Source organism: Nesoenas mayeri, assembly GCF_963082525.1.
Source record: "Nesoenas mayeri genome assembly, chromosome: 1".
NCBI classification, from domain to species: domain Eukaryota; kingdom Metazoa; phylum Chordata; class Aves; order Columbiformes; family Columbidae; genus Nesoenas; species Nesoenas mayeri.
The window spans coordinates 109,751,293-109,778,796 of NC_137541.1; the positions used below are offsets into that span (position 1 = coordinate 109,751,293).

The following is a 27,504-nucleotide window of genomic DNA, read 5'->3' on the forward strand; positions in this document are numbered from 1 at the left end:
TATTGCCTCTCTTCTTTTCTTGCATGCCAATGAAAGATGGTCCATTCTCTGAACATTCATGTTGTTTCTTTACAGAACCAAAGAATATAAATTTCATAGCAAAACAGATACAGTTTTGCTATACAGGACTTAGAATTTGCTTCTTGTGCAAAATGATAATGCTGGTTCAGTACAAAGTGAATCCAAAATGCATGTCCTCTGCGTATTTTTATTTTACAATGTGTTGTCATTGTGCATTTCAGAATTGACAGATGGGACTGTTTACTCTGTCTACTCTTACTGATTTGCACGTGTAGGCTGCAATAATACAAGCTGGATTTACATTCTTGAACTTGCTAGTTGATGCCAGCATCAGCAATGCTATGTTGTTTTTGGTTTTTGGTCTTTGGTTGTTTTTTTTTTTTTCACTACCACTGCATTTATATTGGATGCATAATACATCAACCAAAAGAAGAGTGATTGTGTAACAATTTTGCATTCAAGTAATGCGTAATATTTGAAGCCTGATCCCTTGTATAGACTAAATGTGGATTTTACTTTTTTCACACTTTTTCTTATGTGTCTCCTGTCTTAGGATGGATCAGATCTCAGTGCCAGCCAGCGTGCATATGCTCCAGAACAGTTGCAAAAGCAAGGCAATCTTACTATTGATACTCAGTACTATCTGTCACAACAGATACATCCAGTAGTTGCTAGAATATGTGAGCCCATAGAGGGAATTGATTCTGTTCTTATTGCAACGTGGTTAGGTAAGTATTCTAAATTCAGTTTCTTTAAAGAGTTATAAGAAACAAAGTGAGAAGTTTTAATATATGTTTCTTAACAGAAGTGCTTCCCAAGATCAGTCTTTTTACAAGGAACAATAGCTTGTGTTACACAGTCTACAGAAAGGAGTTTGGATTCTAAGTGTTTTTCCATAACTTTTGCAGAATACCATTTTTCAGAAGGTGCTCATTAATATGAACTTAGTCTTTTAATCCTTGTTCAGAGTTGCAAAAATCCACTGTTCATAAATGACAGTACTCTTACATGTCTTTGAGATTTTCTTAAGTTACTAAAATAGTTCTAGAGTGTGCATCTAGAACTAGCATTTTTCCAGGAAGAAACTCTAGCATCTCTAGCATCTTCCCAGGGAGAAATGAGTCATAGTTACAATGAAAGGATACACGTTTTAAGTAGGGTGTAAGTGAAGACTTTTGTTTGCTAGAACTGACCTAGTGGATAATAGAAACATAAAACCTTACTAACATTCTTTGTTTCTGCGTATGGAACAGGCACGTGGCCCAAAAAGAAGTGCTGTAAAAATGTGACTAATGCTAGTGACCCACAGAATCACCAGTTTTTATTCAAATGAGCAGCTAGGAATTGCTCTTGTTAGAGTTGGAGAGGATGTCAAAGGAATTAGAGATTTTTCTGCCCAACCCTGATTGCCTCTGTCTTCTCCACTCGCTAGCCTTCTTACCTGTAAAGAAGTAGAGGTGTTGAAAAAATGTTAATAATTCTGTCAGGTCTGTTTCCATGAAAATACAATGTGTGTGTAATCCTTTTAGTGTTTCCTCCGTAAAAGTGATTCCCAGCAGAGATGATTGATTTCCTTGATAAAGAAAAATTTTGTGATCTCTACCCAACATCTAGTTCATTATTTTTAAAATTGTTACTCAAGGACACAGAAAAAAATGTTAATCTTGCTAGCTGATGAGCTCTTGACAAGACTGTCCTCTCCCACAAGAAGACTTTTTTAGAGAGTTGCACTGTGCCAGTTTAATAATCTCCTGTTCCAAGCTATGCTCGTGTCTATAGGAAGTTCAGACCTGCAGAAATGATTTTGTTCAGAATTTTTGAACACCCAAAGGAAAGGTTAGTCTTCAGCATTTTGTGTTTAGGTAATGGCCAAGATCCACAATTTGGTCACTTAAAACCAACCAGCCGTGTGTTGCCTATTGGGAATGTTCTCCTGGGACACTGCATCTCTGTAACTTCCTTACTGACAGTGGGTTCTGCTCATGATGAGCTCGCAGTTTGCACTTAAAATGCATGCGAGTACATTCCTGTCTCTTGCTTCTCAAGAAGGGTGACAGCTACAAAAGATCTTAGTCTCCCAAGGCAGTCTGTATAATGTGTATGTTTTTCCATCTTCATTTCCAAGTTGTCCATTAAAAAAAAAAGAAAAAAGGAGGGACAGGAATTTTGCTTTTTCCGAGAGCATGAGCAGCATACCCACATACCCTGGGTGGCTGTGAGGGTGAAGGCGTTCTATGTTGCGATGTGTCCTCAGCAGCTCTGGTGTTTTGAGGAGCTGTCAGCCCTACTTCGCTCATGCAGGCTCACCACACAAATCATTCTGTTTACGTGGCAGGGCCTTGGTATACAACTTTCCCTTGATGTCAGAGTGGACTACGTGGTATGCCCGACTGAAAAGGTCAAGCACTCTTGGTTAGGTTGAAGCGTTTAAAATAGGCGGTAAACTTGTACTTCATTTAGGTAAAAGACAGGCAAGATTTCTGAAGCTGATTTATTTTATTTGGCAAAGATTGTTAAGTCTTGTAGAAGCAGGCTCAAATTCCGAGTTGTTCCTTATTCACCACAGGTTGAATTTTCAGAAAAGACTGGCTCCCTTCAGGCACCTAAGTTAAGTGCCCAGATCTTAAGAACTGTGTGCCACTTGATAGCGTCTACTGTTTGCAAATGCCTGTGCTGCTTTTTGTGCTACAGTACGTTCAAGATGAAAATTTCTTTTATGGTCTATAATAGCATCATGCAGCTGAGAGTTTATTAATAGTCCACAATTGTTAGTCTGAAAACCTGTATGTATCTATTACAATTTTAGGTCTGAAATGCGTTCAGTTTGACCTTGCTGTGCTGTGAAAATTTTGTCTTTTTCTCCAGCTTTGTTTTCATGGGAATGCTTAAATTGAGCTTGGGAGTAAAGTCAGGTCTTTTTCAAAACTTCTGCTTTGCTTAGGTCATTATTTACAGCACTAAATCGAAGTTGTACGTAAGTCGCTGCAAGCTAAACTCATCTTACAGCATTTTTATAACAGTGCTGGAGGGATAGTCAAGTGCTTTTGTTTCAAAGAAATTGAAAATAGCGAGCCTAGCTTTGCTAAAACAAGCAAACATGAAAACTCTGCTGTTCTCTGTTGGTAAGTTAGGCTTTTTCGCTTCGTATTTACATCATGTTACGCATCCAGATTCTTATAATTTTTTTCCTCTCTTGTTGCAAAAAGAGCATATTTTTCTGTTCAGAAGAAGAAAGCTGGTGTTTTAGAGTATATGTAAGTGCCGTACCTGCGGACCAGAACTTGGTTACATTCTCATCGTGTCTTCCTCCGCCTGATCTAATTTTTTGTGTTGTATGTGTCTGTGTAGGGAGAATGGTTGTAGAAAAAAAATATCTCAGATCCGTATCTAACAGAGTCTCTTTATAAGGCAGATATTTAATTGACATATCACTGTGTTAGTCCAAGTAGATAAGACTGAGCTCTGCTTAGGGAAGCTTGATTTATATAAAAATAATGAAAAGTCCTTTGTTCTGACTGTGCTCAAAGCAAGTTATTTTAAGCTGTCTTAGATGCTGAAGAACAAAAGCAAATAACCACACCTAAAAAATGCCGAGAACTTCTTAAATATCACATTTATTCGCTATGGAATCAAGCTGAAAATTGCCTTTTTGTTTTGGACATTGCGGGAGGTCTGCCTAGACTCTGAGAGATGGGAATTTGTTGTTCCTAAAAACAAGAACCTCATGGCCATACTCCTGGATTCACGCTCTTTTTCTTGAAGTTCTCAAGGAAAAGTAGTGACAAGATGAGGATTGTGAGGGTTACTGAAACTAAGTAAAGTGTGCAAGCTCATCAGTAATATCATTCAATAAATCTGATCGTAAATGCTTGCAGACCTCACTTGTATCACCCTGGAGATACTTACTTTTGTTTAAAAGCTGTAGGTATATCGACAGAGCAAGTCTCTTGGTGTGTTTAAAGTAAGGGGGTTTTGTTAATATATCAATACTGCACTTTGCCTCAAAGAAAAATCATATCTTATTTCTGTGTTGTCAAAAGTATCTAAACATTATGGAAGCAGAGTCATTTAACTATGGGATTTTTGTAGCTGTTACTGCACAACATCATCTTTTCTGTGTTATGGAAGTTTCTGACTGCTGTCCTAGGCCGTGTCACGGTCTTTTGAAAGGGACACATGCTGCTGCCTGACGGGTGGATGTGCACGTTGCTGCTCTGCAGATTGCTTGATGTTTCTTAGGAAGGCTATTTGATTTCTGGGAGTCATTACTGGGTCCCGGTGAGGCTTGTCATTGAGAGTGCTTCCCAGTGCTGGTTCCTCCTTCCATGCAGCGACTGCTACTCCTCGTATGGAAACCCACCACCAGCGTGAAGATATTAAGGCTTTTTTTTCTTCTTCTTAGAGAGTCGTTTAATAGGTGCCGTTACTGTAATATTTCATAGCTACCCAGACTGACCATCCTGAACAGAAGTCGTGTGGGTTGTGCTCTCCTTGTGGCAACGCAGGAATTACATCAGCTTCTGCCTTTTTTTATTGATTTTCTCACATGACGCAGTGAAGCAAGAGGGGAACGATGGAAATTAAGATTAAAGTAATGATGATACTCCATGATGATACAGTAATAAATGCCAGAGCTTGTGAATTTTGCTGCTTGTAGACTAGCTGGGCTTTTTTTGAGATGCTCTAGACCTGCATTAGACACCGAGACTCGCTGAAGCGCGTTGCAAGCCCTGGCAGTGTAGGAGGCCTCGCTGGAGACCCCCGGCAGAAGGCACACAGGCTTTGCAGGAGGATCTCTTTGAGGAAAAATAAAAACCCGTTTGTCTCCGAAGGGCGAGGGGGCCTTTCCCGCCCGGGGTTCGATTCACAGAGCGGGCAGGCCCGGCCCGGGTGGAAGCGGCGGCCGCCGCCTGCAGGTGGCAGCACCGGCTGCCGTTTCCCGCCGCTCACAAGATGTCTCACGGGCAGAGGGGCGGGCGGGGAAACTTTCCGTCCTGCCCCGCCGACCTGCGGCCCTAACACAAAATCCAGGGAAACCCCCCCGCATCCACCCCGGGGCTTTGTTCAGCGGAGACACCGCCGGCTTCCTGCCCAGCGGCTGCGGTCCCGGGGCGCTCCGGGCTGCGCTGCGGGTCCCCGGGCAGAAACGGGAAGGGGGGTGTGCCTGGAAAGACGGGGAAAAAACCCACCGCAGAAGTTGTTATTTTTAATATACTGCTATTAGTACAATTATAAATTTGACTTTTTTTTTTTATTTTTTTTTTTATTCTTGAGTGACCTCTTTTGCTTGCTTCTTCATAAACGATTTAGTCATTCTATTAAATAATTCAGGAACGATTCCTGGAAGTTAAGATTATTTACTTCAGATTTTTTACTTAAAATAATTCGAAATTATTTACTTTCGTCACGCTAAGTTCATTGGCATATTTTTAACGTTACCTTGCATGCAACCTTGCAATTTCAGTGAGGTTGGAAAGTTTACCTGTGGTACAGGTAATTTAACAGCCCTGGAGATTTTTGTGTCAGAATAAGTAAAAGTCCTTTTGATTTTTCTTAATGTCATGGAAAAAAAACACAAGAAGTTCAAAGAAGCTCACTGATTAGTCTCATCCTATTCATTTAAAAATTACCAAAACCAGATATTCACCCCCTGCCCCCCCATCAGATAGTGCTTTTGTTTACCAAGCGGAATAATACAACCAGTGTGACCTGGTCCAGGAGGATACCAGGCAGTGTGCTGAAATGGATTAATTGAACCAACTAACTATTGCTGAAAGGAGATAATAGATAAAATAGGTCCCAGTTCCACAAGATAATTAAGGTAGGCAAGTTCTTTAAAAGCCTGATTTGTAGACGCTTTGATTTCACTGGGGCTGTTTGTACACCAAAAGTTAGATGTACACTTGAATCATCACAATATTTTTCCTGCTGTTTTCTCCAGCCAAAACAGCTAAGAAAATTCAGAGATAGGTGTGATTTAAATTCTTCTGATTAATAACTTTTTTTTTTTCATGTTAAATTATTACCAAATGTCCAGGTGCTTATTTGCTGAATATTGGAATACTGCAGTTGTCTGAAGAAGAGAATTTATTTCCTTTTATCTTTTATTTAATTAACTACTCTGCTCTATATTTGCCTTTCGAGAAACAAACACAGGTAGATTTCTAGCTGAACTTTAATGGCATCTGTATTGGAAAGTTGCAACGATGTTTTTTTATTCCACTTCTGAACTTGGAGTAAACTGTGAATTTTTGTTTCTATTCACCATTACCATCTTAAATCCAACCTACTGCATGCCAAGTAGATTTTTTTTTCAAAATCCTAACAGTAAACACAAGTCCCCTTTTGAAACCTTTTATTTACTACCTGTGTGTCATAGAACATATTATTTGTTTTGTAAAACAGCAAGTGTATTACCAGCCCTTTAAAAAACAAACAAACAGCAACAACAAACAAAAAACCCCAAACAAACATAAATATAAACAACCAAACCACAAATCCACCACAGTCTTTTTTGGGGGGTACCATATGTATTAAAGTGTAAAATAAGCTATTAGCAGTGTTCTTTGCTTTGTTTACTCTTCCTTTTAATGAATAGTAGAGGACTGTATTAAAAGTTTGAGAACTTCTTGGAGGTGAATTGCTACCGTTATTCATTGACATTTGTTTATTTGATAAAATTAAAATTGGGAAGATTTATTATATTTTAGCAAAATCTCTATTCTAACAAGAACCAAATAAACTGATTTGGCATTGGAATTTTTCCTTGTACCTGAATTTATTTTATGATTGCAAAAGAGAAATTCAGAATAGCAATAGTAAAGTCACACATATCAAATCTATGTAAAGACAATCTGTATCTGCCTGTACAATACAACTGTTTATATGTGGAATAATATTTGTCTAGTTTAACTGAATGTTGTTCCCAAACATTTTCTTTAGGACTCTCAGTACTGTATAGTAAGGTTAAGAACTGTAAAAAACCTAGCTTCACTTTCTATTTGTAATCTTTCTTGCTCTTTCTATAGTAATAATTACATTTGTTATTGAAATTTACACAAGATATGGGATAATATATGGTAATCTGTTAGTTGGCCTAATTAGTCCCCATTAAAAGTACTTTTACGTGCTTCTCTTCATTCTTTTTTTTTTTTTTTTTTAATAGTAAGTAAGCCATAGTTTTCAGAACACTTTTTTTCTGTATGGTCATACGATTAACTTTTTTTTTCCTAGCATGTGCTATTTGCTAGAGTTTACCAAAAAACCCTGTAAATGGGATACATGGGCTTTTAAAAGGTTGCACATGACAAAGGATGACAAAACCCGTGGATTTTTATTAAGTTTACTTTGGCAGTCTTATTCCTAGGGCAGTGAACTTCGTGCTTGCTTGCTTATTTACTTATTTGTGGTTGAATCAGTATTTTGAGGATCTCTTTTGTGTATTCATTTGTTTAAAAATCTCGAGTTCTGGCAATCAAAAATAAAGCATTTTGTCTCCAGCGCCGCCGTTTTAAATGCTGCTGCTGAATTTTAACCACTGCATTAGATTGCAACCTCCATGCTGTTAACCACTGAGCCAAAATGAAATCGACCACTGCATTGAAATCAGAGTTGGCAGTTGTATGCGGACTTGAAGGAGTTGGTAATAGCAGTGCACCCGCGTTTCTTTAATGGGGTTTTTATTCTCTGTTTTCAGTTTTAATGGTGCCATTTTGATTTAAAGACCACTTCTTAATAACGATGCACATTTTTATTGAAATATTTTCAATGTAACCTAAGAAGAAAATAACAATAAAGCCATCCGTTAGGAGTGGTTTCCTCAGAAACAAAATGTTCTGTCGCGTACTCCTATGATAATGCAGCGTGCTTGTTTTATTTATAAAGCAATCTTGTGTAAGAAGATAAGTAAGAAGATTTCTTCATGTTTTGTGAACCTTTATTCATGGTTAGAAATGGTAAAATGTGTTTATGTTTTATAGAAGAGGTCTTGCTGAGGAGAGATTTTCAGCTTTTGAATTTACATTTTGTAACTTTCTTTTGAATCTGCTTCACCAAGCATATGAAAAATGAGCCTACTTGCATGGTTGACCTCTTAGTCTTTTGAAATTCTTGTTTCTTATTAATAGGACTGGATCCCTCCCAATTCAGAGTCCATCACCATTACCATAAAGATGAGGAGAGCGATGCCTTGCTTGGTGGCCCAGCTCAGCTCACTGATGAGGAGAAATACAGGGATTGTGAAAGATTCAAGTTTTGCTGCCCGAAATGTGGAACAGAAAATATTTATGACAATGTCTTTGATGGTTCGGTTAGTTTTTTGGGGTTTTTTGGTTTTTGTTTGGTTTTTGTATTTTTTTTTTCCGTTTCATTTCTGTTCATTGGTGAGGGAGAAAAATACTTGTAGAGAGAACGGCTATTCAAATGGGATTTGTATGATGTAGGAGAAGATACCATATCGTTTCAGTCTTGCTATTTATAGCTTGGGAACCAAAATTTGCTGATAAAACAGTACTGAAATATTTTTCCCGTTTTTTGCATTTCAGCTGTGTCGTCTAGCAGAACATGTGAGATTATCTGGCTTCATTAATCTGTTTGCCCACAGCCGTGAATGATTGTTGCTGTAACTTTTAAAAAAATCCTTATCTTAACACCTTAGTAACTTCCAGTTCTCTATTTAATGAAACTTTCATATGGCAATGGCATTTTCTTATCCTAAATCATATTAATTGGAACAAAGTGTTTTTGAAACTTGTGTCTATCTTGCTGCATCCCACTTCCCTTCTTGACAGTAAGGTTTTTCTGTGTTATCTTTCCTTCTGTCTTTGCGTATTGAACATAAATAGTCATGGGGGTACATTCTCGTTGAGAAGTTCTGCCAAAAAATGTATCTCTGACCTTGGATCACAACTTGAAATAGAGCCAAGTATTTAACTCTACAGCGATGTTATGCACGTATTAGTCATTGGCAAATTAGCAAGCTTCAAAGTAGTTGAAAACCTTGAAACTGAAAGCAAATAAATCTTTTATCTAAATTAAAAGTAATTATTTTAAGTTAATTTGGACAAACAGCAGATGTTTTGCATTTTTTTAAATCAAAATAAAGCAGTCTTTGGAAGCAACTAAGAGGAAAAGACACACAAATCGAGTGATACTTTGTGAATCCTTGACTTTTGTTCATTACAGCTGTAAATAAGATAGTTAATTGCATGTAGGCTTGACAACTTGCAGATGGCCTAACAAAAGAAACTCCTAAACCAAACCAAGAACCCCCTCTCTCTTCCACCTGTAATTATTTAGTGTTAAGAGTGGGGGTTCAGCTAAGATGGCTCACAAAAGCTAAGTCTTGCCTGGAAGGAAAGTTTTCTAAAAGTTGTATAACTGTGCAACCTACCAGGTTGTTCTTATTTTAATGAAAATAACAGCAACTTATTTTCAGCTGTTCATGCAGCACTTCCAGGTTCTGAAATTTTATTGTCAGGTGTTCAGAAGGTTTTGAAAGTCAGGGGAATGAGATGGTATAAAACGGTAAGAGCTATTTTTGCACTTGGAGAAGATAAAGGATAAACATGTAATTCTTGTTTAGTGAAGTCTGTCTCTACAGCCCTGTTGGTAATTTCATAATTGGGATCTATAAGGTTGTTTTCAATGTTCTGATAAGGGGGTTTGGGCAGAACCTTGGTGTCCCTGATAAAACAACAAACCTGTGTTGTTTGGAGGGAAATGGGGAAGTGTGATTGAGTTTTTTTACTCAACATCATTTTTTGAATGAGTAACTTTGTAGCAGATGAAAAAGCATGTTCTCCAAAAAAACCCTCTCATTAAGAAGAAAATGGGAAAACTGTAGGTCAGAGAAATCTATTATGGCTGTGGCAAACTGTAAGGGGAAGGAAGAAGGCCTGTATATTAGGGGCCCCTTATGACTATTGTTTAAAAAATATGTATTATGTCTAAACTCGTATGATAACTTCTGCTTCTATCATCTGTTGTCATGATGCATGCTGGTTGTACACTTCCATTTTCAGGGACGGTTTCTTGAACCCAGCTTGCAAAGATGCAGTAAGACTGAATGTGAAGAGTCTCCTTTTAACCACGTGGTTCAAATGAACAACAAATTACTGTTGGATATTAGACGCTTCATCAGAAAATACTATAATGTAAGTATTCAGAAAATACTCTGCCATATGAAGTGAATTTCCTAAGTAGTGCTAATTTTAACGTCATGTTACTTTTGTTTTGTATAGTCCAAAGTAATAGCGTGCAACATCAAAACCCAACTTTATGAAAATAAAACAATCCATTAGTGATTTACAATACTAATTTAGAATGTTTGTTTTCTCAATTCAAACTCAAGTCAAGATAGTCAGATTCATTTAAATTTTTTGTAACTGTATCAGCATTATTACAGATGTAGTAGCTCTGTTTTCCAGATTTTTAGATGAAAAAGAGCAGAGCCTTGATTATTGTGATTCTTTTGAGAAAATCTATGAAGCCTATTAAATATGCAGATATCAGTTTCTCATGTAATTGAAATCTGATTCTCTTTTTCCAATCGAAATTCATGTATAGTGTGTTACATTGTGAAAAGGAAAAATGAATGTGCCTCTGCGAAAGTTCTCTGAAGGACAATAGGATGGGAAATACTATGAAACTTTCTTCATAAAGATTGAGAGGGGGAGAAAAGAGTAGAAAGATGGGTAGTTAGTTAATTTGATATAATTATTTTCTTTGAGGAGACAGTGCAAGACATCCGAAATGCCAGCAGTCATGGTTGGCTTAGTATGGTGTTGTGGAAAAAAGAAAAAAGTGTAATATTTGAAATTCCCATCTTTGCACTTTGCACAAAGTGGTGACTGGTTAGGAAAAACAACATCATGATTTTTCAATTATATTGATATGTTTTGCATCTCTTATATGCTGGAAGCATCACATTTTGTGAAGTGTCAGGTAGCCATTGGTCCAGTTTTCATAGATCTTCTAATCCTATTGCCTACCTGCATTTTTTTGTTGTTCATTGTTGCCTGTTTTCACAGCTCTCAGGGCAGACATCAGTTTTGAAGGTGCTCATAACCTTTGGGTGCTCATAAGGTTTGATGCACTCAAAAACGTAAATTGTTTTTGAAAATTTGGACTGTAAATAAATTAGTGGTGTGTTCTCTTAAGTATTAAAAAATACTTTTGCAGACAGCAGCTATAATGCTAAGAATTATCATTGTAGTTTAATACTAAGTGTGCTTTTTGTGTTGTCTTTCTTCGGTGTTAGTTCTTACTGAAATTGCAGGTGTTTTCTAAGCTCTTTTTTTGGAAATGTGATAATTTCTGAAAATATAAATACTTCTTTTGAAGGTCTTTGCATCAAAAGGAGCACAAAACTTTCTTTGAGTATTTAAATTCAGGCAGTATTTCACAAGGTAGGATAGATTGGTCCTTTCCGTTGAAGTCTAAGGTGGATGACTTGGACAGGTGAAGTTAACAAAATGCAAGATCTCGCATTACTTTATTTCAAAGTCCAACTGGCTGCAAAATTATTGTTCAGTTGATACTACTGTACATATTGTATTATACAATGTGTTATGAAATAATATGTCAGAGTAGTATGTTTACACAGATTGGGTCTGTATAAAAGTTACTTCTGATTAACTTTATATATTTAATGTATGTACATTATGATAGTACACAGTGCCACATGCTAAGTAATTTCTAGCATACAAACCACTAGAAAACATGTGCATAAGATGTGCAATAGTAAACTCCATGAATGAAGGAAGATACATTTAAGGGCAGGAATAAAATAAAAATTCTTATTACTAATAAGAACAAAAAGTGGTGTAATATTTTACTCTGTTCTCCTTTTAAGACCAAGCTGTGAACCAAACTGTGAAATGTCTCAATGTTGAACATTACAATTAGCTTACATTGTATTAAAATCTATTAAGTATCTTATTACATGGTCTGTAAGATGATGAAGTGTCCTTCAAAAGGAATTCATTTGTCCTTGTAAGTAAAAGCTTTATAAACTCAGTTATATTTTTAGTACTGAGAATTTACTTTTAACCTAGTTAGCTATAATAATAAGGTTTAAATCTACTTTTTGACTGTGGAATACATTGAGACTCTGGAAATGCAAGTTTACTTTATTCTAAAACTAATTTCCAAATTGCACAATAATTTTCCTTTTGTAAAAGGGCTTTCCATGGAGTTGGGCAAGTAAACTTTTTGTCCTGTTAGCTCTTAGAAAGTCAGATGCTGTGAGTTTTAGTTTATTCCTTTCATCAAGTGCTTGTAGTGACCATATAACAGCTGGAGTTGAAATGCATCAAATGGGTGCTTGCACTAATATGTATAATCCTATAAGCTATAAAGACAACCCAGAAGTAGTATGGCAAAGAACTGTCTGAGCAAAACATTCAAGGAAACTTTGAGATGCTTATTTAATGGTCTCCTATTGTAGTGGTAGCATCTGAAAGGCACAGAAATATCAGTTTTAAATAGACGTATATATAATGTATATTTTTAGTAGGTTTTACTGTTGTTTGTGTGTTGGTCAAGTGGTACATAATACAAAACATAAAATGTGAAAATGAATATTTTAACCTTTAAAATAATGAGCTACGTTTTATGAAGACAGCTCTATTAAGAGACTTCTGGCCTGATACACAGCTCACTGAAATGAATAAGCTTACTTTTTTCAGTGAGCTTTGAATCAGGTTTTTTTTTGAAGTGTTTAAGAACATTGCATGTTGTTTCCTTTAGTCTATTGAAATGCTTTTACATGGGGTTGTGTAAATTTAGGGGTTGGGTGAGCACCATCAGATTTAAAAGTGCAAAATCTGCTTGCCCTTTTTGGCACATAAAACTGAGAAATTAATAAATAAAATGATGATATATTCTTTCCTTTAAAATAATGCAAATGTAAGTGCGTAAATATAATTTTGTAAGCCTTCTGTAAACCCATTGTTTTTGTACAGTACTCGCCTTAATATAAAATTTTCTGTTTCTGCAGTCATTTTTTCCATTAAGCATGGAAATGTTTTATATATCTTCCAAAACATATCCACCATTGCTCCAGTATTTATGAGTTTCTTAATGATATTAACAATATCAATTCTGATAGTCTTACTCCTAACTGTAAATATATTTTTTAAAATGACATGCAAAGATTTTATTTCTTTTCAGAAGTGCATTATTCTGTGAGAGGTTGATCCTGTTGTGTGGTTTTTTTTTTTTTTAATTCTGCTTCAGAAGAGCAAATAGATGAAAAGAGAGAGAAACGCTAGCTAATCTAAATTGGGAAATGAAGAGGGCTTTTTTAAGCATGAAAATTTCATCATCTTGTCAGCTGGCAGAATGCCTGCTGTGTGGATTCACAAAGGCTAAGAATTACACTTTCATGAAATTTTCCTCACTAACTGCCCTGGTTAATTTGAAAGATAACCCACTGTTCTAATTCATTCCTCAATTGGGCGGTGCAGGTTTTATCTTTGATCTGACAAAGCATTTGTGTTAATCGTTTTGGCCCTCTACTAGACACTCTTGGGATTGTGCTTTTACAATAAATGTGTCTGTGATAGCTCTTTAGTCTATTATACTTACAATAGATCCATAGAACTGGTAATTAATTCTGTACTGCTTTGGAAATGGGGAAGAATAGGTGTAGCTCTGTCAAGTGCTGCTGGGAAGTTTGTTTAGCTAGTTCATTTTTGAAGTGTTACCCTCAGCCATCAGTGAAACATCCATGCTGGGGAATGGGTGAAAGCTGAAATGTGCAAGTATAAATGGAAAAACTGACCAACTGTTGTGCATAAGGCGGGGTGTAATTTCATTTATAGTAAGTGGATCTAATCGTTATGATGGAAGACGTTTGTGTTTCCCACTATAATAGTGAAATGCTCATTTTTGAGCACTTGGTAAATAAATGCCAACTCTTAGGTCCCTTTTTTAAAATCCTGGTTAAAAGCAGTATTCAAATCCATAAATTAAAGCTTATTCAGTATCAGCTGTTCAGATGTTAGTTTTGTGAACTAAAAAGAACTCAATAAAAAACCACAGCATACTGTATATGCCATTTGAGCAGTAGTAAAATTCATACTGAATTGGTTGGACTGGGAAACTGTTGTCTCCGAAGCAGCAGATTTTGGAATCTTGTTTTTCAATAGATACCTGTGGTATTATTAGTCATATGTTTATAGACTAAAATCTGGTTTTATATAGATGCTCTTTATATGCTGTCTAGTTAATAGTGTATGGTATCTTTAGATATTTTTATGTTTTTCAAAATGCATAAAATGATGCAAACCTTAAATGGGTTTTTGAAAATATTGAAAAAATCTTGCTCCAACCTGTATTGCACTGTTTTTGTTTAGTGGTCTCTTTCTAGTGGAGCACTCTAACTCGCAGACAGAAGTGAGTTTGAAGGCTATTGAACAGCACTAAATAACCTCATACTGTTCAGCTGCAAAAATTCAGTGTTCAATAGCCCTCAAAATTTCTCATTTCTTACCTGTGGTGGGGTGGTCTACTGCTTGCACACTAGGTCGCAGTATAAAAGCATATTGGTACACTTTTCAAGATCTTTGCATTATTATTTTATATATATATATATATATATGTATTGCTGTTCTGACTATTGTATATGTCTTCTTGGGTTTTGCAGTAGTATTTCGCGCACTTAAAAAGGTAAAAGATTTATAAACAAGATAATATTATGAGGCAATAGCATTCACACAGATTTGGGGATTGCACGGCATATTCACTTAAGAGAACAAAGATGACAGGGCTCGTTGTGAACCTGGAATCTCCCACACTGCAATCAAGTGTATTGCCAACAACCCACAGGTGTACACCACATGAACAGGTGAAAATATGATTGTAGATGATGGTGATGACTTTTGTAATTGTGTCCTCGCAACAGTCATGTCTTGAAAGCTTTTTGTGTTTGGTGGGCAAGTAGGGGTAAGAAGTTTCTTTGGAAGGAGAGAAAGGTGCTTAGTAGTGGCAATAGTACAATATTTTATTTATCATTGAGCTAGTAGTACTAGAACTATATGGGCATGTGATGAGGAGTAGGTGGGGCCAGAAAACAGAAAGAATCGTGATACCGGCTGATGTGGTGGGCACAATCAGATAGCTGGAATCTGCTGTCCAATTAACTCCAGTGATTATTTTGAGTTCTTCCTGTTTGTGTGGAAATGAGTTTCTGAGTCTTTTCCAAGTTTGAACTTGTTTCACTGTAATTTTGGTTTATACATACAGAAACTGAGACCTTGATTTTTAGTACTGAAAGCTTCCAAGTCAAGGCAGAATGGAAAGCGATCGGAGTGAATTCCATTCACGGTTTTCTGGAGACCTGAGAGAGGGAAGGGAGGCTGCCACTGGATTATCAAGAGTTTTTTCCTCCCCTCCACAGTAGCATTTTCTGATTCTTTCCTTGATTGGGGTTGACAAATGAGTTGTATTTGAAATCAAGTTTTGGTTGACCAGGAGGAAATTAGAAATATCTTGATTATTGAACAGAGCAGTCAGTATTCTGCTATCTGAAGGCATTATACATCTGTCTTTGCTGATTTAATTTATGTTTATCGCCTAATAAAAGATAACCCTTTGGTCACCATGTGTGCTGCATTTTGGGGATGAGAAAGCAGTTGTCACAGCATTCATAGCATCTCTTAACTGGAATTGATTCACTATTACTGCAACTTCTCCATGATCTGCCCTGTAAAGGAATTGTTTGTTTTAGGCTTACAGCATCAATATAATTTTTAGTGAAGTGTTTCAAAGTAATGATCAATACGCCTTTACAAAGGGTTTCACTCTCTTCATTGGATTTTACTAGCCATGACGGACATGTGTCCGTCTTACTGATGGCTGAGTATGACTCCTTGTGCTCCGAATTGTAGCTGCGAAGAATGAGTGAGCATCAGCAAAGGAGCGGTATCTGTTTACTGGTGATTCTTCCTAGTGGTTAGTCCACAGTCTGGTAGTTTCCCAGAGAAGACTTAATGACACTAGATATCTCTCAACTCCTTGTAGAAAAGGCTCCCCAGGCTGGCCACCACATGGAACATGTGCTAAGAAATGGGAATTGCTTCAGTAGAGTAAAACTAACTTTGTAATTTCCTCTGTAGGCAGAATACAGGAATGTAAGGGCTTGTTATCACAATAATTTGTCTGCTTAGGCTTATAAATGGCAGTATTGTGAAGATCATGTTACAGGAAGCATGCCCAGAGGTAAATATGGTCATGGTTATGATTGCCACCAAGTGTGTAATGTTTACCTAGGTGATTGAATCACTCATCTAATAACAAGATGTTGCTGTCTTCAGAGGATTACAGAAAGCACTGGCTTTGAAGGTACTCTGCTGGAACTGATCTGTTGCCCCAGTCGAAGCGATGATGAATTTTGGCAACACTTAGAGAGCATGTTTGTGCTGCAGGATAGAGATATGGTTGCAGCTCAGTGTATCTGATCTGGCTTTAAACTGACTACACACTACGTGGTTTTGGTGTGTCAGTAGCAGTATTTGTTATGAGTTTCTGTAGCCAAGAATTTAAAATCTTGGGCAAATCTGTGCAGCCTATGGAGAGGTCTGCCACAACTGCATTATTAATAGTGCCTGAGCAAGCTACTTTGAGAGTAAATGTGCCCTCCTTTGGACATCTGAGACTGACAGAAGTGCTGTGGATGTTGTATAGCTTTGTAGGATTTGCTTCTTCTGAGACTATTTTAATAATGAATCATGAATCACAAGAGGATTTATGACAAATCACTGGTCTTGAAAGGATCAGCGGTTGTCTGTCTTCTTTTTACAATGGTTTTAGAGAGCCATTTTAAATCTGTTTAGATTTTTGTTATGTTCAATTTAAATTTTTTATGGAAAAGGATCTCACTAGTCTCTAATTAAAGACATTACAAGAAGCAGAAGTCCAGGTAAACTAATTAAGGCTTAAAGAAAGTTTTAAAAGTTCTCAAGGAATTTTGATACAGTTAATGCCTTATACTATTATATCTTGGAACAACAAATTATTGAAATACCAAACCAGATTAAGTCTGTTGTATTCTACAGAAACTTTTAATAGAGAGCGCATTATAGCCAGCTTGCTTGGGGATGACAGAAGTTGACAAGGTCTGTTGGCCTTGAATTCATGATGCTGGTTGGTGTGTGTGTAACTGGCAGTGCTCACAGCACTCAAGCACCTTGTGTCCCTCGGCAGAACTGAGGTTAAAATCTGAAGCTGAAGAGACCACATTTGCACTGGACATGGTTACTTTCACAAGGATAAGTTTGTTTGACATTCATGACCTAAAGACTATGTGGTTATCAGAAATGTTTTCTTAGAAGTCACTAACAATACAGAAATCCGTGGTCCAGTGCTGACTTTAGGAAATGAACATTACTTGCATTAAGAATTTAAAAAAAAAAACTGAAGTGGATCCATCTGTGGTAATTCAAAGTTGAATGGACATATTAAAGACCAAAGTATGGAAAGTTTTATAATAATTGTAAGAAATCTGAATTACCTATCCTGAAATTTCATAGTCTTTATTATGAACCTGCTTTCAGTTCTAAAAGAAAGCTTGAAATAAATTTTGTAGTACTTGGGAAACTAAAATATTTTTTTAGTGAGGTGACAGCACATACACGGAAAACTTCATCTCTGTTTTCCTCAGAATGCTTTTCCTTGGCATAGTGGGAATGCTTCTTGCATGTTTTTATTTTTTTCCTACCCTTAGATGTTAATAGAATTATTTTAATTTTCCGGTTTAAAGCAACTAAAATGATCAAAAAAATATTTCCAGTAGTGTTTATTCACTGCTATATTTTTTGGTAAGCTATTCTTAGAAAAATTAAATAAGGTGTTCCAGAACAGAAGTGCTTCCAATGTTCAACATTTCATCATATAGAAACTTTGTAGTTAGAAGGTTATTTCAAAAACATTCAACTTAATTTAAACAGCTGTGTGGTTCTTGATGTTATTTAGTATTTGGTGCAGCAAGAGAAAATGGATGAATGCATTCAAGGATTGAATGGATCAAATGGGTAGTTCAGACCTTTCAGATTGGTTCCTGGAAGTAAGTCAATGAGCAATGAGTCTGGGCAGCACTATTTGGCTGAGCTCCTCTGCCTTTCTGTCTTCATTCATGTGCTTAGGGGTGGGGAAGGCAACCCCCTAGCTGAATGACACTTCTAGGGAATTACAAGTTTTTCTTTTACAGTAGCCAAGAGAAGTCTAAGCAGTACCAGAGAAAATGCAAGAAATTTTCTATAAGATTTCCTATATCCTAGGAAACACCAGGGCCAATTCTAGCAGCCTGGGCTGTGTTAGAGTTGACATTCATTGCTCTGCTTAACTCACGAAACTTGTACTTCTACAGGTTTAAGTTTTAAGAGCAACAGCTTTAAGAGCCAGTGAAGTTTTGGATTAAAAAGAGATGTTACTTCATTTTAAGTGAGAATGTTCACATCTGCAGGAAGAAATGGCAGAATAGCATTACATTAGGCATGGCTCCATAAAAGGGGTTTGCATTTGCTTCACTGTGTCCTGTTCAGAAGTCAAGGTCTTATAAGTGCAACACAATCTCTGTCCTCTACAGAGTGCCAGTATTTCCTTCAGTGTATATATGGAAGTGGATTTTTTTTTTTAATCCCCAGGCATTAGGAAAACAACTGCTTATATGCCTGCTTTAGTAGACAGTATGAGTGCAGAGCCTTGTTCCAGTGTGTTGTCAGATAGTAAAACTGTGCTCCAAAACAGATGTTGGCCCATATGTAGCATCCTATGTGTAGGTCTCTGTAAAAAGTCCACGAAACTTATGAATCAGGTTGTCTGGATTTGTCTTCAGATTGTATTTCATGATATGGTATCTACTGATGGACTTTGCTCCTGCGTTTTACTGAACATTAGTTACTCTATTACTTTTATTCCTGTGAACATTTTTTTTATATTGTCTGTGGTTTTTCTTTGTAAATTGAGCCTGGTGAGTTGATAACTGCTTGTGCTTTAGTCCCACATATTCTGTGATGGTACACTTTTTGAAGGCCTTTTTAATTCTGAAGATGAAGCTCTCCTCCCTATTTCCATGCCATGCTGAAGATTGTTGTCTCTTCAGTCTGCCCACAGCAGCAACATCCTAAAATGAGGGAGTTAGAAGGGGGAAGCTGTGTACTCCTGCTAAAACTGTGACAGCAAGTAAATGACAGCCTCTATCACTTTCTTTTATCTGAAGAGTTTCACTATCCAGGTATGTTCAGCCTAGTAGATTGTGTTGGGCTTTGAATCCACAAATGTACAAGAGAGAAACATTTCTGATATTCCAAAGGTATACTAAGGTTCTACATTAAAATTAAGGCTCTGCAGAATTTGACAAGTAGATGCTTTCCTTTCCTTCTGAATGAAGTCACTATCTTTGTAAGTGACATCTGCAAGAGAGGCATCAAAATCCATGACTATCAGTAAAGATCTCTAGATAGAAGTGTTTATGCAGTGACTGAAGTCTTTCCATCTAAAAATAAAAATCTCAGTTTCAATGTTTTCCATCTTTATCTTCAACCTCCTATGGAACAGTATAAACAAAATGCTTCTTTTTATCTTATCTTTTTCCTTCCTGTATTGGTGGCTACAGTTCAGGTGTGGAAAACAAGGAAGTGTGAACTCCCAAATGAATTTCTTTAATTAATACAGACCTCGACAAGAAGATCATCCCAGGGATTTATTTAACTGACATTTTTCTTGTGTTCTTTATTGCTTGTCACACCATCTTTGAAGATTATAGGTATGCACGTGTAGGAGAGCATTTTTGTAATAATATGCTTTCCTTTCCTAATGAAAATACGGTTCATGTAGCAATGTTCTTCCTTTTACTATCATTTGATGGAAGTTTCTGTATTAATGCCTTCAGTTTGGATTATGTATATTTTAAATGTTTTTTTTAAGATGTTTGCATTAGCAACACTTAATTTCTGCACTCTGCTGCACAAGTAAGGTGTTTAGCATTGTGCATATTTTACAGTCGGTATGTCTTAATTATTGTTTAAATTTCGAGAATTTACTGGATTTGGAAGAATTATCTGCAAGGACGAAATAGGAGGTGGAGTCAAGTGGAAGTGTATCCTCATCAACTCTGCAGTCAGCCCCCATTCCTTTGAGTGCGAGGCAACCCAGCTGTGAGGATTGCTGGCCACACTCTCATCAGAGAGAGAAAGGGGGGGGTAGGGGGTAGAGAGAGAAAATTAGCAAGACAAAATTCCTCTCTATCAATCCTGTCTTTACACAAATTCAGACTTCTGAGTTCCCATACGTGAGAGTGTAACTTAATTTCCAAATTACATGATGAAAGCACATCTGTCCCAAAATTAATACCTCTTGAGAATATCATAATTGTATATACTGAAAATAATTAGTATCTGTAATTTGCAAGTCATAAATGTCTAATTTTTAGCGAAGTTGTTTGTTTCCATTTAAGATAAATTCTCAATTTAATATCCAAAGCAACATTTGACTACACTACAAAGGGGCCAGAATTGTTTAAAAACAGAGAACCCTCTCATCCCCCAAAATACAAAGATGCAAAATGGCATATGCTGAATTCTGTTGCAGAATATAGCATTAGATTTCTGCAAGAACTTTGTAATTACTGTAATAATTTTTATTGGATAATACATATTTTTTCCTCAAACTGAGGCAATTCATGCTAGATGATCTTGCAATAGAACTAACAGATACCAAGCTACCCATTGACCGCCTATCAAGCACAAAGATTGAATGTAGAATTTGAATTTGGTAGAATTTCTCTTTTGATGTATATGTGCAGGTATATAGATGTGTGTATGAACAATAACATTAGGATTAGTACAGCTATTTAGAAACATTGGATTGTTTTTCAGTAGTTCATGAAATGTTAGTGATGCTTTTTCACATTATTCTTTAGTATTTGCATCTGGTTTTTTAGGTTAGTTTGAAGGAAACAATTAATCAAATTTCCCCTCCCTCCTGCTGCTTTATGCCCCTCTTTTTCTTTCTGTGATAAGGGATCAGTGTTTACACTGTCTTGTTCCTTAAATGGGGCATCTTTTGAGTATCTCCTTGTTAGGGTTTTGGTTTTTACCCCAATTAGTGAAATAGCAATAACAGACTAAATGGAATTGTGATATGGTCATTGAGAGAGTTTCCTCGCTGATTAATCACAAGGCAGTTTTAGGATCGAACATCCCTGCTCCCTCCCCAACCCTTCAGTGACACCGAAATACCTTGTAGGGACTTAAATGAAAATTCTGTTTGATCTGACTTGTCTTTGGAGACTTCCCCAACAAGTGTGAATCAGGCATCTTTAGGCCTCAGAATTAACAAAATAGGCCTGTATTATCGGCCAAGATATGGTCAGGAATTCCTCCAAAGTTTTATTTTCCATGTTTTCTGCCCAGTCCATTTGTGAAGGGTGTCCTGAGACCAATGACAAGATGCCATTCAGAAATCAGGTGTCATTTGGAAAAAAGCTTGAGTAGCAAATACCTATTTGAAGATCATCTGAGATTGTAGTGAAAGTAAGGAAAATTATCAAAGAGTGATTACAAGCTTTCATAATGAAAAGTTTCTATATAAATTAAACCAGTGCCTTTCTAGCCACAGATCTGTGCATTAGAAGCCAGCATCATAACCAAGGCTTAGTCTCATACTGATGGGGTCAGTGTGATTACGGGCCAGTTCTTTTTCCAGATAAACGGCATCTAGGCAGATCTTTTGCCCTTCCCTTCTCTCTGCTCTCATCTTAATTGCAAGTGACTCTTAACTAAGAGTTTTTCCACTTTATCCTCTAGTGGTGAGCCACTAAACTGTCTGGAATGGATCAGGCATGATGTCATACAAGCAGGCTGTTGAAAACTGTGTTTCAAAAGGAAGGGCCTTCAGAGTCAGAAACAGAGGCAGCATGATATCCTTAAATAGGTTTGTGAAAGAAAATGCAAGATGTACCTCTCTCACTATGTGGTAGTTTCTTCAGATAATTTCTTCTAGCAGATTCCATTAGTAGTTTTTAGGGTATTCCAACTATGTCTGAATAGCAATATTAACAACGGAATTTTGCTTTTTATGTCTCTTAAGTGTTTTTCAACTCTGATGGCACCTTTCATTTTTGGAACTGATGTGTTAGAGCATTGTCCTGCTCATGGAAAGTGATGGAGTAGATGTTTGGAAAACATCATTCCTTTCCTAGTGGTTAGAAGTGTTATATACTTTAAAATGTGCCCCCTGGTTTGCCCCTCACGTGAGGACTATCTCCTGAAAACTGGGGAATGAATAATCTGCCAGTCTACAAAGCACTGCAAGAATCTAGTCTTGATGCTGGAAGCATTAAGTCTAAATATCCATCCATCTTTACACAGATCCCGTAACTTTTTACATTTACAAAATCTAGGTGACAGCAGATGAGATAATTTCAGTTGCTGGTATTAATCTTCAATGATCTCCACCAGTGGTCTGAATGAAAATAGATACTGCCTGGAGTTATCCATACCCTTAAGTAATGATTATTTAATATAACGTCCTTCCTCCTCAGAGAAAATAGTCTTTGCTGTTAGCTTCCACTCACATTTCTGAAATGGAAGCAAAACTGGCCCTGCCTGTGTGTTTCCTCCTTCGACATGCAAAGAGGTTGGCATTCAGTACTGATGGCACAGAGAAACTTTCTGGGCAGCAAAACATTGATACTGAAATCATGGCACAGTAGAGATTTATTTTTTCCTGGTACTGAGGCTTTTAAGCTTCTGTTAGGGTTGTTCTTGTGAAAAGAGCACTGAACACAGAAATGTACGGCATGAGGGAGAGCCTGAAGTGGGACAGAATTGTCCCAGCAGCAGGGAATTTGGGGGGAAGAGATGACAGCATTGGTTTGAGCTTAATCGGTTCACCTTATGTGAAGAGCTGAGGTCCAACAAGAAGTGTGAACTCTTCCTCTCCCTTGGCAGGGCAGTGGACAAGCGAGCCTGCGAACTCTGGAAGATGTCTTTGTACTCTCATCTTGTTGGTTTGGTTGAACATTTAATACCTTCAGTTATGTCACAAGAGCGGTTAAAACCTCAGTTAAAATTAAATCCTTGAGTGAATCGCTACATTGCGGTTTATTTGGTTACAGAAAATGTGAGACCACAGATAACAGCAGCCAGTTGATTGGGAGAGGGAAAAAAAGCTCTGCTTGCTACCAGAGGAGAAGCCATTGGATTATCTTAATGTTTTACTAAAATGTTACTTTCATGCTCAGTACTTTGCAAATACTTCAGATACTTTGTTTGCAGGTGGTCTTAAAAGGGATGCTGAAATAGTGATCTAATCTAAGGGTTAAAAAATAACATTATGCTCCACTCTCTTGCCACCGCTTTATTATTTTAAGTATTTGACTTTGATACTAAAAGAACAAAAATCTACTGTGAGCTGTGGATTCATAGGAAATAAATGGCTTTTGCTGACACATCAGCTAAATTGGTTAGGAAAGAAGCCACACAAAGGCTCCTTTTGGATTATAAAAGATGTTTTTAAAAAGTGTTACACATTTAATGAGTGTGTCTGGCTTGACCTTTTGGGCAAAAGTCAGCTTCTTGTTGGACAAAGCTGTCCCACCTTTATGAGATGCCAGCACAGACACAGTGGTAAACAAATTCCTTTATTCTCTATTCTGTTCTGTATTGTTACTTTCCATACTGACTGCTCAGTAGAGATCTTCCATACCTTTCTGTTTGCAGAAGTATGTTATCAACAATAGCTGCCATCTCAATATACCTTTTTTTTCTGGTGACAAAATTATATATACTGAACTGCCTGAAAATCAACCATATTCTCAAACATTTAAGCATATCTAATAATAGTGTTTTATTATTATGGCTAACGCTTTTTAAAAAGTTGAATTTTAAGACTTTTTTTTCTGAATAGGAGAGTGGTAACCTAATTCTTCCAACTACTCAGAGGGTTAGGAAGTTACTGCTAAGTTGTTAAACAGGAGAAAAATCTTCCAGAGTACAAGACATCTACTTCATTGAAGTTGTGCTCAATACCAAGTTAGCTTTTACAGGAGGTGTTTTCTTACAGAAGAATTACTTTGTTGCATTACCTAAAGGAGACACTGGTGGTGTTTCTTTTTAATTGTTTGGTTTGTTTTTTTTTTTTTAACCCAGCAACCATTATTTTTTTTAGAGCAAAGTGGTGTTAAAGCTAATAGATTAGGAAAGCTCTGCTACTACTTCAGAGAGCCTTGAGCCATCCTCAGCATCTTTCACAAGAGGAAGAAAAGGATGCGCTTTCCTTGAACTTAACAGTTTGGGCCATTTTCTGTGATCTGGTAAATATAAATTGTATCCTGATTATCCATCTATGCCTATCAAGCATGTTTTAATGGATGGATGAATGAGTCAAATCCTATGCATGGAAATATACAAATATGCAAAATATGGGTCTAATTATAAGGCTGCTAAATTTACACAAGGTCATGTAAACAAGGCACTATGTAATGATTATTAATTGTTAATAATGCCTTTGACAAAACACATTTCTGCTCTGAACACCTAACGTTTTTGCCTGTTTCGTTATATGAAACAGACAAATTGATCAGCTAATAGGAAAAAAAAAAATAATAATTTTCCCCTATCTTTTCTTCTACCTCCCTTCCATAATTGCTTAATAATTATTTACGAGTAGTGAGAAGGGTACTGTTCTGAAAAATAAAAGTGCATTCAACAGTTATATATAAAAATTCCACAGTAAAAACTGAATACATTTGTTAACATTTATTCATTGAATAAATGAATAAATTCATTAACAGATAACTTTTTTCCTCCTAAGGTAGTACTAGAATCATTGAAGCTCCTACAAGCTGTTGTCATATGTGATGAAAAAGAACATTTTTTTTCTGTTTAAGAGTTATCCTTTGAAACTGTTTCTAATTTTTAAAAAGTGCTAAGTCTGTCCTGCCTTAACTCTGTTGCCCTTTCCTTCACCTTCATCCATGTACCGTTTAAACTTCCCTTCCACTTTTCTCTTGTGTCTTTTGGTCCACTGTAAATGTTTGTCATTCACAGTGGATATGACAGATGAATATGAAGAAAAGGAGAGGAGAAAAACAAGGCTGAAATGTGAAATATGAGGTTTCCTTGTTAAATGAAACTAAACAAAACATGCAAATGCAAATTTACTTTCTTTGCTAGATACATATGTTTATATTGGGTTTTAAAGTTCTGTGAACAAACAGTAAATTTGGACAGGAATGGTGAAAGGGGTTGCAGGTAGAAAAAACCTATCTATAATGCATTTCATAGTTTTGCCTGAAATTTTTCTCTGCTTTGCAAGTACAGCCCTCTCCCATTGCAAACTCCAGCAGTCCTGACTTTCTTTCAGCACTACCACTTGCTTTCTGTAGTGCTGCCACAATCCTAAAATAACACATTCTGAAGACAAAACAAGTTTAAACCTCCTGAGGAATCGAACGCATTAGGTTTAAACACTGAGAAAAAGTTCAGTCTTTCATGCTGGTTAGGTCGTTGCAGCCCAAAAACATAGACTAAGTATCAACCTATGAACAAAAATGTTTTATTTAATGAAGGGATTTGCCCTGTGTAGTATTGGTCTCTGATTTTAGCTGAATGCCTAATGATTCAAGGAGCGACCTCAAAGACAATGTTTTTCAATAAAACATTTGTTAGGATATGCAGTTCCCTGTTAGTGGGTGACTTATCTGCTGAAACTGGAAGCATTCACACCTGCACAACTGTACAAGTCTACTGCACATGCAGCTTTTGTACGGTGGCACTTGGCGTCAGGGAGTTTCAAAGGCTATTTGATAGTGTCTAAAATATTTCCATTTTTCACTGCTGCGGTTTTGTCATCTTTTGAGCTTCACTGAAATTCTATTTTGAATTGCAAAGAAAGGTAAACAAAATAAAAAGTTTAACATCAGTATACTTCATTGTCTGCATTTCTAGGCTTTCTTTTGTCAACTTCTGTTTTCATTGACTGTCTTTTGCACTCCTTTTATTCCTCTTTTGCCATGATAGTGGTGGCAAAACTAAGTATCAGCAGGCACTGATGTTCACTGATGTGAACTGTGGTTTTGATGAGTACACAAAGGCTATAGCTATTTGTCAAGATCCTTTTCATCTTGTATGTTTCTCAATATCTATACATAGAATTGCTTAACATAGATTGTTTTTAGCACTGCAGATGTTCAAACTTATGGCAGGTACTGTATTAAACATGTTTCAACTTCTATTAATCCTGGGAATTTGTAATAAAAATCGTTCTTTCAACTAGTCAATTTACCATTTTCATGGTAGATAAATTTACTTTTTGTAACATGCTTGTGGTCCCTCTGAGGCTGTTCTTTATTTTCGAATGTTTGTAGAAAGTGATGTTATTTCACTATACCTGGTATGTTTATAACCACTGGAAAATTTATTGTATCATACTTTTTTTTTTTTCTTTGTATTTATAGAGCTGGTTTTGTTGTTGTTCTTTGCATTAGCTGCTTCTATCTGGTTTTAGTGATGTACCCAGGATTGTAGACAGCAATTTAAGTGAGGCCTCTCTGCTGCCTTTATACAGAGAAATGATTACTTTTAGTCCTTTGTTCAGTTTTTTTTCTCTGCTGCTTTCTTCTCGTTCACTTTTCTTTTTGATTAGTGTATTATTTTAGCATAATTTTTGCCTTTCAGCGTCAGTCTCTCACTGTGAGCTAACATTCATCATTCTCGCATCTCTCCTCCCTTCCTCCCCAACATCACCAGTATTATCGGCGCTGGTTTTTGTATTTATGCTCTTTTATAACTTTGTATTTATCTGTTGCATTTCTGAATCTCTCCTATTTTTCACTTTTGTAAGAACTTCTTCCAATTTGTATGGAACTGTCACCTAAACAGTTTCTACTGTTGATTGTTTTGGCTCTGCGCAGAAAACCTGGGTGGTAAACTGCCTTGTAAGCTTAGCAGAGGCTGAACTTTTCCATCTTCCAACACAAGGAGCTCTCAATTCTGATATGAATTATTTGTCTTTTCTCCTACGTCAGTGCTAAAGTAAGTTTGGATTCTTGCTACCAAATTGAGTTTGTTTGGGTCAAGCTGACCTCCATGTGAGATCCCAGAAGACTGGTTGTTTCGGGTTTTTGCAGGCCGCTAATTCTGAGTTTTCTGATGTTGCTCTTGTATAACGTGGAAGTAGTACCAGTAGGTAGATTCTATTAGCTTAGTTCTGTTACTTTCTGTAAATTATTCAAATGATCACTCTTCTCACTGGTTAAAAAAGTACCTATGAATGTTCACATATCCCAAAGGCTGTTTGGTAATTCAGAATTATTCTTTATTTTACAACTGTGGTACTACAAACAAAAGAAAATGTGGCTACATAATTTGATCACTTGGACCACAGTTGGGCAATTTCGGCCACTGGTTGGATTTTGGAGCTTGAGTGGATTTTTTCTTTTTTAACTAATTTCCGTAAGGGTATATACTGCATTGT

The 27,504-nt window shown here is 36.6% G+C and overlaps 1 protein-coding gene across 2 annotated transcripts in view; it reads left to right on the forward strand.

The window, feature by feature from the left end:
• The window catches only part of POLA1 (DNA polymerase alpha 1, catalytic subunit), a gene marked incomplete at both ends in the record, with an annotated part of 204,290 nt that overhangs the window by 86,133 nt on the left and 90,653 nt on the right, over nt 1-27,504 (forward strand). For both annotated transcript variants that reach the window (XM_080364084.1, XM_080364085.1), the window contains 3 exons: nt 575-749; nt 8,148-8,329; nt 10,044-10,175. In XM_080364084.1, coding sequence (XP_080220210.1) covers nt 575-749; nt 8,148-8,329; nt 10,044-10,175 — 489 coding nt within the window. The remainder of the gene's footprint in view (nt 1-574; nt 750-8,147; nt 8,330-10,043; nt 10,176-27,504) is intronic.